The 18541-nt window shown below is 39.3% G+C and overlaps 1 protein-coding gene across 1 annotated transcript in view; it reads left to right on the top strand.

Annotated features, from left to right (window-relative positions):
* Window positions 1-18541, top strand: part of Jmy (junction mediating and regulatory protein, p53 cofactor) — a 73157-nt gene that overhangs the window by 34831 nt on the left and 19785 nt on the right. Inside the window, 4 exon segments of the mRNA XM_048455831.3 lie at window positions 1254-1423; window positions 16390-16555; window positions 16949-17136; window positions 17668-17754. Coding sequence (XP_048311788.3) covers window positions 1254-1423; window positions 16390-16555; window positions 16949-17136; window positions 17668-17754 — 611 coding nt within the window.

Genomic DNA, 18541 nt, shown 5'->3' with positions numbered 1-18541 from the left:
TTATTACTTTTATGCTTGCACCTATGTGATATATATTTAAAATGTGTGTGTGTGTGTGTGTGAGAGAGAGAGAGAGAGAAAGAGAGAGAGAGTATGAATGAATATGTAGGTTCCCATGGAGCCCAAGGCATTAGCTCTGCTGGAGCTGGCTTTATATGTCTTTGTGTGCTGTCTCATGTGGGTGCTGCTAATTGTCCTCTAGAAGAGTGGTGGGTGCACCTAATCACTGAGCTGTTTCTCTAGTTCTGCTTTTTTTAAACTGGAAAACATTAACTGTCTGTCAATAGTTAGCATCTGAATCAGGCCTATGTTATTACAAACTAAGACATTATCCCTTTCTAGATGGTATTGTCACATGCCTTTAATCCCAGCACTTGGGATGCAGAAGCAGGCGAACCACTGAGTTTTGGGGGAAGGAAGAGGTTTGTGTTATCTTTTCATAGCTGATGGTTGCATTTTTACCTTCTGGATGAGAGCTGAAATAGTGTGTGGCATTAGTTTGGTTGTCATAGAATTTTTCGAATATACATGATGAACCATGGAATGTAGGATTGAATGTTTAGAATATTTAGGGCTTAGATTTCAACTAATGCATAATATGCTATGCATTGCACTTTAACATGTTCACCCCCATTCCTAAATGTTATTTTTGTGATTAATTTTTGTTGTTTTATTGAAACAGGGTCTCTATGTAGCTTTGGCTATCCTGTAACTGACTCATTATGTAAATGAAGCTGGCCTCAACTCACCATGCCTAGCTTTAAGCTATTTTTTAAAAAAATGATTATTTTTTTTACTTATGTATATATATGTGAGTCTGTGTGTTTATGTGCACCACATGTGCACAGAATCCTGAGGAGACCAGAAAAAGGCATTCGATTCTCTGGAGCTGGTAATTGCAGTTAGTTGTAAACAGCTGTGTGGGTGCCAAACTTAGGTCTTCTGCAAGAACAGTAAACATGCTTATCTTCTCAGCCATCTCCCCATCCCACGTTCAAGGTTGATTCTGTTTTGTTTCCGTCTGAAATTCATTCTGTAGACAAAACCTTAGGAGGTTTACCTGCCTCTGCCTTCGGAGTGTTGTGATTAAAGGCATGCAGCATTGCTCAAGCTAACAGAGAATATACAGTATTAGACTATATTAGCGACATTAAACATAATTTATTGTGGGAATCAGTGAAATCTAGCACCTTAGTTCCATAGTGTCTAGTAGTTTTGGGCCTTAACTATCTCTGCTAAATTATTATTACCAGCTGTGTATGATCGGATGCGAGCAGATCAGAAGAAATTTGGCAAAGCATCGTGGGCAGCAGCTGCAGAACGCATGGAAAAACTCCAGTATGCAGTTTCTAAGGAGACTTTGCAAATGATGAGAGCTAAAGAGATTTGTCTGGAACAGAGGAAACATGCATTGAAAGAAGAGGTAACAGGAGCCGTCAATAAAATATATAAAATGTAAAATATTAAGATTTGTGTACATTAGTTTCTTAGTTTTGATAGAAATATTTTTTGATACATTTTTATATAATACTTTATAACACTGATTATACTGCCAGTTTTTTTATGCATTTGTGTGTTTGTGTTTATGCACGAGTGCAGATGTAGATGCACATATTTGTATGTGTATGCACAAGGGTAGTCAGCCTTGGGTGTTATTCCTTAGTTGATGATCACTTCATTTTTTGAGAAAGAATCTTTTACTGTCCAGGAATTGTCAATTAGGCGGGGCAGGCCGACCCAAGGCTCCATCGTCTCCAGCACTGCGATTTCAAATCCATGCCACCATACTCAGCATTTTTATGTGGGCTCCAGGGATTGGATTCTTAGACTTGCACGCTATTTTAGTTTCTTTTTGATGCTGTGATAAAATGTAGACCAACAGAAACTAGGGGGATTTATTTGGTTTATAACTTGAGGTGACAATCCATACCTGAGGGCTGTGAAGGCAGGAGGTTCATCCAGAAGCCGTGGAGGAATGCTGCTTGCTTACTTGTTCTTCCAGTGGTTCAGGCTCATATTCAGCTAGTTTGTTTAAACTGCCCAGGATGGCCAGGTATAGTGACACTGCTGCTTTAATCTGAGCAGTCAGGAGGCAGAGGCAGGCAGATCTCTGGGTTTGAGGCCAGCTGATCTACAGAGTGAGTTCCAGCACAGCCTGATCTACACAGAGAAACACTGTCTGGGAGTGGGGTGGTGACAAAACAGCGCTGCTCAGGGAATAGTACAGGTGATTCTAGGCTGTGTCAGGCTGACAGTTACTGATAACTAGGATACACGGCTCCCTTGCTATCTCAATTACTTTTTATACCTGTGATAAGACACCATGATCAAGGCGCCTTAAAATGAAGGGAGTTCAACTTTGGGATCATGGTTTCAGAGGATTACAGCCTCTGACCAATCATGGCAGGAGTATGGCAGCAGTCAAGCAAACATGGCACTGGAGCAGTAGCTGATAGCTCCCATTTCAGTCTAAAAAGGAGCACAAGACAGAGAAAGCCAATTGGGAATGGTGATAGTCTTTTGAAACCTCAACACCCATTTCCAGTGACATACATCCTCCAGCAAGGCCACACCTCCTAATCCTTCCCAAACAGGTTACAAACTGAGGACCAAGCATTCAAATATGGGGGCGTTATCATTTAAACCACCATACTTTGTAGCCCATTTTCATATCTTTTTTTGTGAGATGTTTGTGATGTCACCCACTTCAAGATTGCCACCTGTAGAAGATCTGGACACATGGTTGGTATCTTTGCCTAACAGTAGACAGCTGTACACTAAGGAGCAAGAAGGTCAATGGAATAAGGTCCAATGAAACTTCAGTGTTTTTAAAAGCAAGTTTCACTGCCAGAACTTTAGGAAGAGGCGCACATTTAGGAATCAGTAAATGTTAAGGACTAGACATATGTTTTTGAAAATGAGGGCATTGAGTAGTAACTGCAGATTGAGGGTAGTGTGGGAAGTAAGCCAGATCTAGATGCTTACAGTCAGGCTTCATATACTCTTCTGTCAGTATTTAACAGGAAGAAGTGTTATCGAGGGCCAGAGAGGTGACTCAGTGTTCAAGTACACTGCCTACTTTTGCAGAGGATTGTGTTTGATTTCCAACATCCACATGGTGCCTTAGGTGGCAGTCACCCCAGTCCAGTGGATTTGTTGGCCTTGTCCAGCTTCTGTGGGCACTGCATACCTATAGTGCACAGACATACATGAAGATAAAACATCTATACATGTAAATTATTTTAAATTTAGGTATTTATTAAATGTTGGACTTTTCTGCTTGCTTTCCCTTATCAGCTTTATACCTTGGTATAATTGTTTATTTAGTAAACATTATTATGTATATGAGCTAGAATTTCCCTTTGCGACCTTGCCTATTCTCCTTCATTTCTCCAAAGCAGATTTTTTTTTAAATTTTTAAAATATTTCTGTGGTTTTATTTGCACATTTAAGTGTCCATGGTTATAAGTAGTTTGTAAGCTGCTTGTTGTGGGTGCTGGGAACTAAACTTGGATCCTAACCAGAACCACCTCTATAGCCCCACAAACCCTTTTTTTTCCCCCCCGAGGCAGGGTTTCTCTGTAGCTTTGAAGCCTGCCCTGGAACTAGCTCTTGTAGACTAGGCTGGCCTCGAACTCAACAGAGATTCGCCTGCCTCTGCCTCCCGAGTGCTGGGATTAAAGGCGTGTGCCATCACCGCCCAGCAGACCCATGATTCTTAAAGGTACTTTAATCCTCAAACTTTGGTGTTCTGTTTAATTCTTCTTCTTTCTTTGCTATTATTTTTTTCCTGATTTTTGGAGTTCTACACAACTCAAATTACTCCTTTTCCTAGTCACTGTTCTGTTGCTGTGAAGAGACACCATTACCAAGGCAACTCCCTGGTGAATAAGCATTCAGATATATGAGCCTATGGGGGCCATTCTTATTCAATACATGATAACCCCTCAGTTTATTAACCAAAAATAAGTAGTTTCCCTAGAAATTTTAGTAAGTGGTAGAGATAAATGACTCAACCTACCTTCTGCTCTGCCTCCCTACATAGGGTGCATTTAGAATTTATTATTATTGTGTTGTGTGTAGGAGTGTTCATGCCATGGTGTTTCTGGGGAGTTAAGACAACTTTGCAGGATCAGGTCTCTCCTTCAACAATTAGGTGGCTCTGGAAATGGAATTTGGTGTTCTTGGGGATAAAACTCAGCTTGCCAGGCCTGCAAGGCAAAAACCTTTAACCCACTGGACCATGTCATTGACCCTATACACAGTCTTTAAAAAGCTGGTTTTTGAAAACATGAGTAAGATATAATCATAGAATATAGTGAGATTTGAAAAGTATATCTGAAAATGATCTGTGAGCTGGGTCACATTCATGGTGGACCATTGAAGAATGGAGCTTTGACCAGAGAGTCTTGGGCAAGACAGTTGGTATGGGAGGAGAGGTAAGAAACAAAGTTGAAAAACAAGTGTTTGTATGCTCTGCCAAGAGTCTGTCTTATGCAGTATGTCTCCATTAGAAGAACAACATGATCCAATTTGTTATGTATGAACAATTGCTATGGCTAACGGTAGAGGATGAATTTTAGGGGATCCTTCTATGGAGAATTCAACTTCACAAACTTGATTTCAGTGTCAATAGTAGAAATTAAGTCTTGAATCAAACAAACACATATACAGCTCTCTCAGTTCGTACCTTTTGCACAGTAATGAATGAAGACTATTGAAAGCAATGTGTGGAGTTAGAAAAACATAAAAACTACACTTAAAGTGTCTTGTAGTCTGAGAATTAGTCTGGTCAAGCTTAGACCCAGTTTGCAACACATTCATCTTGAATAGGATGGTAAGTGGCATAATGTATGTTTGTATTGGTTTAGGTAGAGTGAGCTGGACAAAGGTAACTGAAATTATATTAGTTAATTTATTTTATTTTTTTAAATTTTATTCATTTTATTGGGCTCAACATTTTTCTCTGCTCCCCTCCCTGCCTCTCCCTTCCCCTTCAACCCTCTTCCAAGATCCCCATGCTCCCAATTTACTCAAGAGATCTTGTCTTTTTCTACTTCCTATATAGATTAGATTTATGTATGTCTCTCGTAGGGTTCTCATTGTTGTCTAGGTTCTTTAGGATTGTGATTTGTAGGTTGGTTTTCTTTGCTTTATGTTTAAAAATCACTTATGAGTGAGTACATGTGATAATTGTCTTTCTGAGTCTGGGTTACCTCACTCAATATGATGTTTTCTAGCTCCGTCCATTTTCCTGCAAAATTTATGCTGTCGTTATTTTTTTCTGTTGTGTAGTACTCCATTGTGTAAATGTACCACATTTCTGTATCCATTCTTTGGTTGAGGTGCATTAACTTGTTTCCAGGTTCTGGCTGTGACAATGCTGCTATGAACATAGTTGAGCACATGTCCTTGTGGCACGACTGAGCATCCTTTGGATATATACCCAAAAGTGGTATTGCTGGGTCTAAAGGAAGGTTGTTTCCTAATTTTCTGAGAAATCACCACACTGAAATCCAAAAGAACTGTACCAGCTTGCTTTCCCACCAGCAATGCAGGAATGTTCCCTTTACCCCACGAGCTCTCCAGCATAAGTTGTCATCAGTGTTAGCCATTCTTACTGTTTAGGAATATTTCCTAATGCAAGCTCTCCGCCTACGCAAAAACCCCAATCAAGCCAAATCACAAGTCGAATTAAAGGATATCCATGTTTAATGGGATTCCTGCACTCTCGGGTGGCCCCAAGGGGAACCTCGAAGCTGCCAAAGTGACTGGGGTGGGGGGGAGAGAATGGGGGAGACTAACCACAAAGGGACTTTCTGAGGAGCAGTTTAAATAGACTGGGAGAGTGGTCAAGATTTGGCGGGCCGCCTTGACCCTCCTCGGGAGGGATCAAGGTTTGTTGGGCACGGGGGGGGGGGGGGGGCGGGCTCCAAAGATGGACTTACACTTACACGTGTAAGATGGAATCTCAGAGTTGTTTTGATTTGCATTTCTCTGATGACTAAGGATGTTGAACATTTCGTTAAGTGTCTTTCAGCCATTTTAGATTCCTCTGTTGAGAGTTTTCTGTTTCGGTCTGTACTCCATTTTTTTTTAATTGGATTATTTGTTCTTTTGATAACCAATTTCTTGAGTTCTTTGTATATTTTGGAGATCAGACCTCTGTCTGATGTGGGATTAGTGAAGATCTTTTCCCATTCTGTAGGCTGTCGTTTTGTCTTGTTGACCATGTCCTTTGCTTTACAGAAGCTTTTCAGTTTGAGGAGGTCCCATTTATTAATTGTTTCTCTCAGTGTCTGTGCTACTGGGGTTCTATTTAGGAAGTGGTCTCCTGTGCTAATGCCGTCAAGTTTACTTCTCACTTTCTCTTCTAACGGTTCAGTGTGGCTGGCTTTATGTTGAGGTCTTTGATCCATTTGGTCTTGAGTTTTGTGCATGGTGATAGATATGGGTCTATTTTTATTCTTCTACATGTTGATATACAGTTTTGCCAGCACCACTTGTTAAATATTCTTTTCTTTTCCATTTGCTATTTTTTGCTTCTTTGTCAAAGAAAGTTCGAAAGTGTGTGGCTTAATATCTGGGTCCTCGATTCAGTTCCTTTGGTCCTCCTGTCTGTTTTTATGCCAATACCAGACTTTTCAGTACTATAGCTCTGTAGTAGAGTTTGAAGTCAGGGATTGTGATGCCTCCAGAAGTTCTTTATTGCACAGGATTGTTTTGGCAATCCTGGGTTTTTTGCTTTTCCAAATGAAGTTTTGAGGTCTTTGAAGAATTTTGCTGGGATTTTGATGGCCTATATGAGTTATTTTAAAGAAGTACTTATACTTTAAGAATTAGAGAAAATAGAATTTTTTGATTCATTTTTTAGATTGTTTTGATTTTTTAACTATGTTTTATATATAGCAATATAGCTTATAGTAAACAATGAAAAAAGGGAAATTTCAGGTTATAAAACTCCTTTCCCCCCAAGTGTTTCTTTTTAATTACTTTTTGTAAGTTCATTGTGACAGGTGTGTTCGGAATAGTTGTGTCCAGTTCTTACTGCTGTAATGGTCAGTGGAAGTGGAAAGTAAGCCCCAGCTTTCCTAGTCACTGCTGCAAAGGAGTAACACATGTTGGTTTCCTCTGGAATGCAAAAATGGTTGTTGCCGCTTTAACACCCAGCCAGTTGAAATCACATCTACCATAATAAAGGAAATCTACAAAGGAGTGAAAACTAGGAAAAGAAAAAAGAATTCTCTGTAGCCCTGACTGTCCTGGAACTCACTTGGTAGACCCGGCTGGCCTCAAACTCAGAACCACCTCTTCTACCTCCTGAGTGCTAGGCTTAAAGGCGTGCACCACCACTGCCCAGCTACAGAAAAATTTTTTTATCATCTAATTAATAATATCTTTTTCATCCCCTGTCTTATATTTTCCACCCATATTCAAACCAATGTACATATATATTTGTACATTTACAAAGCCATATACATTTAGAAGTCATTTTATTAGGGAATGTAGCTCAATGGTGGAACACTTGCATAGAGTGCACACGATGCCCAGCACTAAAATAATAATGAAACGTTAAAGTCACATAATGTAGAATATTATCTAGCCATCATCAGCTACAGTATTGCAGAGAACTATGTAGTAAAATAATTTTTTATCCCCACTGGCAGTGTAAGATTGTTACAATTTGAAAAACTGTGTATTTACTTTTAAGAAGCATCTTTTGAAATATTTAGCTGTTTTTTTCTAACAATCTTTTTTTTAAAAAAAAAACTTTTTTTTTTTTTTTTAAGAAATCTGTTTTCTGGATTCTTGTCTGTTACCCAATATAGACCTACTTTTCTCCAATTCTGATGGTTACTCATTTGGTTTTAAAGTACTAAATGTGAAGCCAGGTGCAGTAAAGCATGCTCTTAATAGTCCTAGCACCTTCAAAGTAGAGACAGGAGAACTGAGTTCAGTTCTTCCTCAGCTATGTAACAAGTACAAGCCAGCTTCAGCCATGTGAGAGATCCCATCTCAGCACCCTCACCTCATGTATTTGTCAAGCTGTACTCTCATGCCTACTTTTGATAGTACAGATCATTTTTTTTTAGTTTTATATATATGATTGTTTTACCTGTATGAATATGTATACCATATAGATGCTTGGTGCCCACAGATGCCAGAAGAAGGCATCTGATTCCCTGGAGTTGGTGTTATCGATGGTTGTCTACCATGTGGGTTTACGAACCACATTGGCTCCTGTCTTAACTGCAGAGCCGTCTTTCCAGGCTGCTCTTATTTTATAGAACATGTTGCTTTATCAGGGTTAGAGGGAGAGAGATGGATCAGTAGTTAAGAGAACAGACAGCCACAAAGGTGGCTAACAACCCTCTCTAACTACATTTCCAGATATTCCAGCACACTCTTCTGCCCCCCTCGAGCACACCTGCTCATGGTACATTGATGAACGTACAGGCCAAAACATCCATACACATAAAAGTTTAAAGATTATATTTATCAATCTATTTTTGGTTTGAGCATACAAAATGTTCCACAATGACGTCTTTTTTTTTTTTTTTTTTTTTTTTTTTTTTTAAATACAGGGTCTTTCTGTATAGACCAGGTTGCACTTGTACTTGATCTTCCTGCCCTTGCCCGTTCCTGTGTTGGCTTCTCTGCTGGGCTGAAAAAAATAGTACTTGAAATAAACTCTGAACTGTGCTCATAACTGTACTCCAGAAAGCATTCTTTTGTTAGCATATTAAATCATGATTTTTTTCCCTCCTCTTTTACATTTTTCCCTCTTACGTGTCCTCCCCTATGCTGTTCTTAGGTAAAATTGGACTTGTTTGGGACAATTTGCACTTTGTATTCAATCTCTGAAGGATGTCCCATGTTCCCTGAGGCATTTCTACTGCAGCTTCCCTTTAATGAGCTTGTTCCTTCTTGTTATCAGCTATCTGGAATGCTTTCAAAATCCTAACCTTATTATTATTGCCTTGACATATACTTTACCTTCCTCTCATTTGTGTTGACACGATCTGTCTGACACTGACCTGCTCTGTCAGTACAGTGCCAAAGTTAAAGACTCCTGACCCCTAACTTCTTTTAAAAAGGCCTCCAGTGGTAGAGGGGGAGGCTAAACCAGAGCTCTAGAGTTTGAGTCTGTGTGGTCACCTGTGGTTTGTAATAGTCTGTTTTTAAAAAAAGTCTTGTGTGATGTGTCTGAACTATTCATGGAACTTTTAAAAATTGTTAGTCATTTTGCCAGGTTTATGCTTGCTGTGTATATAATATAGGTATTGTCTTTTATATATATTTAACTGCAGTGATGTACAGTGTTGGTTTTAATAGCCTTAATTTAAGGTGTCTGAGTTCCTCATAAGAAATGTAAATATTAAAATACATGTAAAATATTAAACCCATCCCAGACAAGTGCTTTGCCCCTACAGGCAACACACAGCCTATCTGCGTGCTTTAGAGTAAGGTCCTACTTTAGCCTTGGAATTTGCCTTGCAGGACAGGCTGGCTTCTTGAGTGCTGAGTTTTATTCTTAAAAATATCAGTACTGTATTTTAAATTGGGAAGAGACAAGAGAAAGGACCACGTGATTCAGTTCTAAAACATTTGTGTTGTCTAAAGAAAATACGGAAGTAGAAAAATACTTGTTGAAAATAAAATTATTGTAACCATAAACAAGTCATTATGTTTGTTTACTTGGGTTATTTTGAAAACATTTCTTTGTATTAAATTAAGTCATAAGGTTAAAATTAGAAATTAATACAATTAGGAATACTTTTCACAAGATTAATGATGAACTTGAAATTTTTCACATTAACGTTTAGATAAGCAGTGCTGTATTTGGCATTTGAATTTTATTCACATTTAAAATTGTGGTGGTTTGTATAAGAATGCCCTGTAGGCTCGTATTTCAATGCTTAGTCCTCAGGACACGCTGCTCCTTGAGAAGCATTAGGAAGAAAGGCCTTGTTTGAGTAGGTGTGGCCTTGTTGGAAGAAGTTTGCTATTGGGTGTGAGCTTTGAGGTTTCAAAAGCTCAAGGCAGGCCCAGTGACGCTCTCTTCCTGCTGCCTGTGGATCCAGATGTAGAACTTTCAGTTACTTCTCCATGTCTGCCTGCGTGCTGCCCTACTCCTGCCATGATGTACTAAACCCCGGAAACTGTAAGCTAGTTCCAGTTAAATGCTTTCTTTTATGAGAGTTGCTGTAGTCATGGTGTCTCTTCACACCAACAGCACATTGACTAAGGCGAAGATTAAACAGTCTTTTGGTTTGACTCTAGCCTGTCACTAGGAGATGCTGTAGCTAAGGTGCCGTCAGGAAACCAGAAAGCGCAGCTGCAGCTCGGTTGCCAGTGCTCTTCTGTCTACTGCTTAGCAGAGGATGAGTAAGAAAACTCCCAAAAGGATTCTGACTTTGTGTAAAAGTCTGCTTATTAGAATTTTCTCTTTTACTACAGAGAGTTTAAACCATCGCTTCTGTTGATTCCTGAGCTGTTTCTGTGAATAGCAGTGTAAACAGCTAGCATGTTGAGTTGAATATAGTATGCCAATTCTAAGGCCAACTCATTTATTTCTTTTGGCTTTTTTCTATAAGCATGTAGGCAAATTCTTACTAAGTTTACTTTATATTTTCCCTTTTTCAGTTTTACTTTAATACATGTAATATTGGACATTATTGTATGTGTTTATTTAAGATCGCAATGTATTGTCTATTAGAACATCCTGCAGTGAAAAAAGTCACATTAAATTAAATTTTAAAACAAATTCTTGCAGCTAGTAGCTGCCATCAGAACAGAACAACTCTGTGGGTCTTAAAATCTGTAAGCTTATTCCTTACTTCTCTATAAAAGGTAAGCCAGATGGTGATGGCGCATGCCTTTAATCCCAGCACTCGGGAGGCAGAAGCAGGTGGATCTCTGTGAGTTTGAGACCAACCTGATCTATAAGAGCTAATTCCAGGACAGTCAGGGCTGTTACACAGAGAAACCCTGTCTTGAAAAAAGAAAAACAAACAAACAAACAAACAAAAAACAAAGAAAAAAGGAATAGAAAAGGGTAATGTCTAGTCTCTGTGTGTCATGATCTCACGAGTTTGTATATGTGAAACATGTATCATAATGTCCGGCACAGAAAGAGACCATAATATTAACTAGTACCTATTCTAATTCTGACAGGCATCTTGTGTAAGTATTATGAAAGGGACTACGAAGAGCAGGAGCCTTAGATGTGTGCACAGCCCAAGCAATACATGGGAAATTGGGGTCTTTTCTTAGGCAAGAAGGCTGAGTTTGTAATGTTTTTCCCTCATTTAGTCCTGGGGATCAAACCCAGGGTCTCATATGCTAGGCAAGTAAGTACTCTATCACCGAGAACCAAAGCAAAAAGAGAAGGGGCACCCCCTAAATATAAAGAAAACAAACAAAACAAAGTAAACCCAAAAATTTCAAATCAGTAGTAAATCATAAACAGTGGAAAAAGTTTTAATGTAACTTAACACAAAGCAAACTTTTAATGACTATATTCATTCATATTTAGGATATCAGTGTATTATCATCCTGACACAAATCTCAATGGTTTCTCTTCTCAGTTCAGAAGCAGATGCTGAGTTACAGTGTCCCCTTGCCACAATAAACACACAGGTGTTTATCATTACAGCAGAGTGGGAGAAACCAATTACGTTTCCAGAATACACACGTCAAGGTTTCATTATATTTTGATTTATATTACTTTACGCCCCCCCCCCCCCCCCACACACACACTTGAGACAAAGTTTCTCTATTTAGTCCTGGCTGTCCTGGGACTCATTCTGTAGACCAGTCTGGCCTTGAACTCGCCTGCCTGCCTGTGTGTGTGGCACTATGCCTGACTTTATTACATTTTTTTTGCTATCTAGCTTAGATATTCACAGGAGCTACCCAATAAAAGGAAGTTATTTTTTAAATTCTTTTCAATCTTTTATGCATATGAGTATTTAGCCTGCATGTTTGTCTGTGTATCATGACCATGACAAGTATCTGTGCAGTTCAGAAGAAAGTGTCAGATCTCTGAAGACTGGAGTTACAAACAGGTATAAGCTGCCAAGTGGGTGCTGGGAATTGAACCCAGGTCTTCTGAAGAATAGTAGGTACTCTTAAACCTTGGGCCATTTCTCCAGCCCGAGGGGAATTAAAAAAGATAAGGTTATTATTTTAGATTAAGTGTGTATATATGTAACTGTGAGTATATGCTTGTGAGTACCGGGACCTGTAGAGTCAGGAGGGCATGCGTCTGACCCCTGGTATAGGAGTGAGTTGTGGACGCCTAATGTGGGGGCTGAAAGCCAAGAACAGCATGTGCTTTAAACTGCTGAGCCATCTTTCTATCTCCTTCCCTAATGGGAAAATTTCAATATTTTAGGTCCTTCCTTATTTCTTTATGTATATTATCGTCTAAATTTCAAAAAACATTCCTGAAATCATTGAGGATGTGTTCCATCATTCAGGAATTCCAGCTATGTTGGGATTTTAGAAGATAATGTTCAGAGCGGCTAACTTCCGGAAAGGTGTTGATTTCATGGTGATAAAACATGTTACATTAAATGGAAAAATAAGATTTACATGTGGTTTAATATCAAATCAGATTGTTTTGTTACAAATGCATTCCGAGATTAGATTTGACATCAAAGACACGGAATGAAATGTTCAGTTCTCAAAGTTTTGTGGAATGTGGAGTTAGACAATCCTACCTGCTTGTATTGTCATTTCACTTGTACTCCATATACCCAGATGTATAGCTGTCATTGGCAGAATCTATATTTATACACTAGAGCCTCTCACATCCCCAGTTTTTCATTGTTCTTTTACTCTTTCCATGTTGAGAGCTTGCCCTTTTGTGTCTTTACTTATTGTTGATTACTTAATAGCTTGTTTATGAAATTTATTGAAAGATTTAACCAGACTTAATTCATGGAGTTATTTTTATTATTTTGGAAACAGGGTATCATTGTTCATCCCTGGTTGTCCTGAAACTTAATTATGTAGACTAGGCTAGCTTCAGACTCAACAGAGATCTTCCTGCTTCTGCTTCTCTTCTGCAGGCACCATCATGCCTGGCTGGGGTTATTTTTCAATGTGTACCACTAACCATTTCTTTTTTTGTCTTACTAAATGTATTTGATGTTAGGCAGTAAGAAAAACATTCTAGATGGCTCAAAGGTTAAAAGCATTGACTGCTTTTCCAGAGGACCTGAGTTCATTTCCTAGCACCCACATGATGGCTTACAACCATCTATAATGAGGGCTGATCCCCTCTTCTGGCATGCAGGCAAACCTGAAAATAGCACACTGTATACACAATTAATAAATAAATCTTTTTTAGAAAGGAAAAGCATTCTAGTCACTGTGTAATCTGTACAAATATCTAGATTATAAAGCAAAATCCTTTATATATAATATACATACATATTTATAATATTTAACATCCCAGCTGCTGTTTCCTCTTCTCCTTTCCACCCAGTCCCTCCCACAACCCGTTTCTGTCCCCACCTTTCAATCCACTCCTCTCTTTCTTCGTAGGAAAGGGCAGGTCTCCTGTGAGTATCTACAAAACATGACATATCAAATTGTAGTAGTAAGACTAAGCACTTCCACATGTATTAAGGCTGAGCAAGGTGACCCTATATGGGGAGTAGTGTCCCAAAAGCCAGTAAAAGTTGGAGACAGCCCCTGTTCACACTATTAGGAGTCCCACAAGAGACCAAACTACACAACTCCAACATACATGCAAAGTTCTGTGCAGACTTCCTGGTTGTCAGTTCAGTCTCTATGAGCCCTTACGAGTCCAGGCTATTTAGTTCTGTGAGTTTTCTTGTGGTGTCCCCGAACTCTCTGGCTCCTAAAATCCTTTCTCTTCTGCAGGATTCCCCAAGCTCCACCTAATGCTTGGCTATGTATCTGCATCTCTTTCACTCAGTTATTGGATGAAGCCTCTCTGAAAATTGGGCTAGGCACCAATCTGGTCACAGGAGATGGTCAGTTCAGGCTACATATCTGCTATTGCTTAGAGTCTTAGTTGGGGTCATCCTTGTAAATTCCTGGAGGTTTCCTTGTACCAGATTTTTACCTTACCCCCCTCCAGTAGTCTCTTTCAGTACTCTCCTGTCCACCCTTCCACCTGATCACTCATGTTCCCATCCCCACATGTCCTCAGTCAACTTACAAAATCAATTCTATTTTCTTCCTAGGGAGATCCACGTGTTCCCCATGAACTCTCCTTGTTGCCTAGTCTCTCTGGGTCTGTGGATTGTAGCATAGTTATCCTTTATTTTATAGCTAGTATCTACTTATGAGTGAGTGCATACCTCGGTTGCCTCACTCAGAATGATTTTTTCCCCCTGGTTTAATTTTCTGGTATCCTTGTTTTTAACAGCTAAGTAATACTCCATTATGTAAATGTACTACATTTTCTTTATCCATTCTTCAGTTGAGGGACATCTAAGTTGTTTCTAGGTTCTATTACAAATAAAGCTGCTATGAACATAGTTGAGGAATTGTCCTTGTGGTATGAGTATGCATCCTTTGGGTGTATAGAACAGTATAGCTGGGTCTTGAGGTAGGTTGACTCCCAGTTTTTTGAGAAACTGCCACACTGACTTCCGAAGTGACAGTATAAGTTTGCACTCCCACCAGCAATGGAGGAGTGTTCTTCTTACTCTATATCCTCTCCAGCACAAGCTGTCACTTGTGTTTTTGATCTTAGCCATTCTGACAATCATAAGATGGAATCTCAGTCATTTTGATTTGCATACACTTGATGACTGTTTCTCAGCCAGCAAAATCTAAAATTTTGTTCAAAATATTCTTTTGTGCTCTCATGTATCCATTACCTTCAAGACAAAAGGGACCATTCAACAGTAATATGGAGTCCCCTGTCTTTCTGCCATAGGCTTTCTTAGAGCAGTGATCTAGGAAAGTACCTGTCTGAACTGGGACCCAAGTCTCACATGAATGAGGCTTTAAAAATTCTTTTCCTTCCTTCCCTCTGGCCTTTGGTAGTCACGTCTGCAAAATCACTTGAAGCCAGGAGTCACCTCTCCAGTGCTACCAGGATCTCCAGGAACATTGGACTTTGGGGCAACTAAAGACAACAGGCGTACTATATTCTAGAAGAAATGTTCTTAGAAGAAGGCTTACAGTCTGACGGGCGCAAAGCCTAAGAAGCCCTGGAAAAGCTACATCTGCTTGAAGTAGTAGTGTTGGGAAGCAGTTCTGAACCCTCCCTTCTCTGAATTTGATTACTTCAAATATCCTTCAGGGCCAGCTACACAAGCCTCATACAAGATATCTACCACTTCAAAAGTATCCCCAGAAATTGTGGGATTCCGGTGTAGGCCCAATCTAAGGCCCCGATTTCATTTCTATTAAAGGGCTTTGTTACCAAAAATAACAGTGACTTATCATCCATAGGTTGCAAGAACTTTTCTCATCTAAAGCAATTCTCTGAGACTAATCTACTTAAAATATATTCTCTTCACTGTCCATCCCCATGGTGTGGAGTAATTGGTTTCTCCCACTCTGCTGTAATGATAAACACCTGTGTGTTTATTGTGGCAAGGGGACACTGTAACTCAGCATCTGCTTCTGAACGGAGAAGAGAAACCATTGAGATTTGTGTCAGGATGATAATACACTGATATCCTAAATATGAATGAACTATGTTATAGTCATTAAAAGTTTGCTTTGTGTTAAGTTACATTAAAACTTTTTCCACTGTTTATGATTTACTACTGTTTTAAAAATTTTAGGTTTACTTTGTTTTGTTTGTTTTCCTTATGTTTAGGAGGTGCCCTTTCTCTTTCTTCCTTGGTTCTGTGTATATTTTGTAAAAGTATCACTGCCTCCCCCACCCCTTTATGATAGCGTAAGTGAAGCTAAATAGTGATATTGTAGATATAGACAGACTTTCATAATTGAGCTGTCAGCTGCTTTTTTATAACTTTTCTATTTTGAGATAAATGTCTCAAGAAGTTGTTCAGACTGACCCTGAACAAACTCTTTAGCAGGCTAGTCTAGTTGACAGTCTGCTATCTTCAATCCCCAAGTAGCTCAAATGTCTGACTTTAGGCCTGTGCTCTCCAAGATAGCCTCAGACTACAATGCCACACACAGCTCGTCGGAAGTCTTACTCTTACACCCTGCCTCTCCCCTCCCCCCATGGTTTTCTCTCTATCTCTAGCTATCCTGGAATTTGCTCTGTAAGCCTGAGATTAAAGGCATGCACCACCACCATCTGGTACTCATTATTTTTCCGTAAAACAGTTGATTTTGGGATTTAGCTTATTGGAATAGTATTAATATCTAGTTGACTTTCTTCACCAGTTAATAACAGTGTTTTTATTTTTACTGCAGATGCAAAGTTTGCAGGGAGGTACAGAAGCTATAGCTCACTTGGATCAGCTTGAAGCTGATTACTATGATCTGCAACTTCAGTTGTATGAAGTGCAGTTTGAAATCTTGAAGTGTGAAGAATTACTTTTGACTGCACAACTGGAGAGCATCAAAAGACTTATATCAGGTATGGTGTGCATTTAACTACAGAGGTCCACAAAAAGTAGAGGATGTGGAGAAAGGACATGGATCTCAACTGTGTTTCTCCTAAGACTTAAAAAAATAATATGAACATAAATGTTTGGAAGGAGTCTTTGAACGTGAATGATTTTATGAACTCCGCAATTCGGACTGCATGTTGGTTTTGGGTATTTTGTAGCATACCCACTTTGTTAAAGGAGCTTCCTTCATCTAGAATTAGAATTTCTGCAATTTTGCTGTGTGTAGTGGAAGAGTTGGGTCTGCATTTATTGAACACCTCCTGTGTACCGGACACTGCTGAAAATTTTGAATAATTTAATCTGGGGTTTATTTCATCACCTTTTAATCACCATTTAATAAAGCACTCATTCTGTGACAGAAAAGAGAGATGAAGTGGTATACTATGACACTTACGAAAGCATGGAGGCCATGCTGGAGAAGGAGGAGACGGTGGCATCTGTGCACGCACAGAGGGAAGAGCTCCAGAAACTGCAGCAGAAGGCACGCCAGCTAGAAGCAAGAAGGGGGCGCGTCTCAGCCAAGAAAGCCTACCTCAGAAATAAAAAGGTAGTGAAACCTTGTATTCATTCATTACTCCATCCTTGATCCATGTCTGATAATTCAAATTGTAAAATGATTTATCATCATTGCTTCCATTTTTAAAACTAAGTAGCCATTACCTACTCTCAGCTGCTTACATTAAACGTTTTTATTTCTCTTCGAGTTGCCCTCTTACATATATTCTTAACAGCCAGTGTTTGTGCCCCACATATTCTGAGGGTGACTTACTAAAGGACACGGCTCCAGGATTCCCCATAGCCCCCATAGAAAAGACAGCTAAAATATTCTGATTAGTCATGTCAGTATCCTTAGCCTTATTTAGTTGGGATGTTAAGAGAGTGGACTGAGGCACTGCTGTTAGGGCTAGACTGATCTTAATGGCCAGGTCTAACCCTGTGGAGATGAGGAGATGACCTTTCAAGGAGGGAGGAGCTGGTCCTCAATAGCTCTCTGCTGCTGAGGAAAACAAGTCAGATAGACTTTGCCTGGGTCTTTGTAAGTTTCATTTTAATTAAAACACATTTTATATTTTTCTAGGAAATTTGTATTGCAAAACACAATGAAAAGTTTCAGCAGCGTTTTCAGAGTGAAGATGAATATAGAACCCATCACACAGCACAACTAGTAAGTCGGGACTCTTGGAGACTCGGAATGAAACCTTACATGTGTTTGAAAAGGGTTAAAAATTCAGATTATGAGAACTGTGTCACTAGATGGTGGTGACTGAGTGCGCATGTTTGAATGAACGAATGTGTCGATTTTAGGAAAAAAGGAATGGTGAGTACAAGAGTTCTTAAGTGCCACCCCTAGCTTCACCTTCAGCTTCTGTTACCTCTGAGGTTATATGTGCGTTAGTAGCAAGTCAGTGTTGGCACATCATTGCTGTCCAAAGTCTATTTATTTTGCTGGAGTTCTCTCCTGGGATCGTGATGTCTGCTGCTCTTCTCAGATGTAAAATGACACGAATCTGTGACTGAAAATCAAACAGGTTGGTTTCACTGCCCTCTGTTTGCTTGGAATATATACAGTGTAGCATATTCAAGTTGACTTATTTCACTTTATTAATGCACATTTAAGGTTTTGATTGTTGGACAGTAAGGGTAAGATTAAATGTGCTAGTTTACACTTACCCTAGCAATAAATGAGAGCTCTGGTTTGTCACACCCACTCCAGCTGTTGCTGTTGTCAGACTGGTAGCTTTTCTAATGGGTATTGTAGTATCTTAATTGTTTCAGTTCACCTTTCTAAATGACACGGTACTGAGCATGGTCATCTGCCACATACTTATTTTCAGTACTTGTTCTTATTTATAGTACTTGTTTACAGTACTTGTACAGTTCCTTGCTCAGATGTTTTGTTTATCTTTTTGCGGTTGTTCTGTTTTGATGGGGTTTCATGTAGAACGTGACCT

This window comes from Myodes glareolus, chromosome 15 (assembly GCF_982192425.1).
Source record: "Myodes glareolus chromosome 15, mMyoGla1.1, whole genome shotgun sequence".
Lineage (NCBI taxonomy): Eukaryota > Metazoa > Chordata > Mammalia > Rodentia > Cricetidae > Myodes > Myodes glareolus.
The sequence above is the reverse complement of the archived record's forward strand: the minus strand, read 5'-3'. Positions and strand labels throughout refer to the sequence as shown.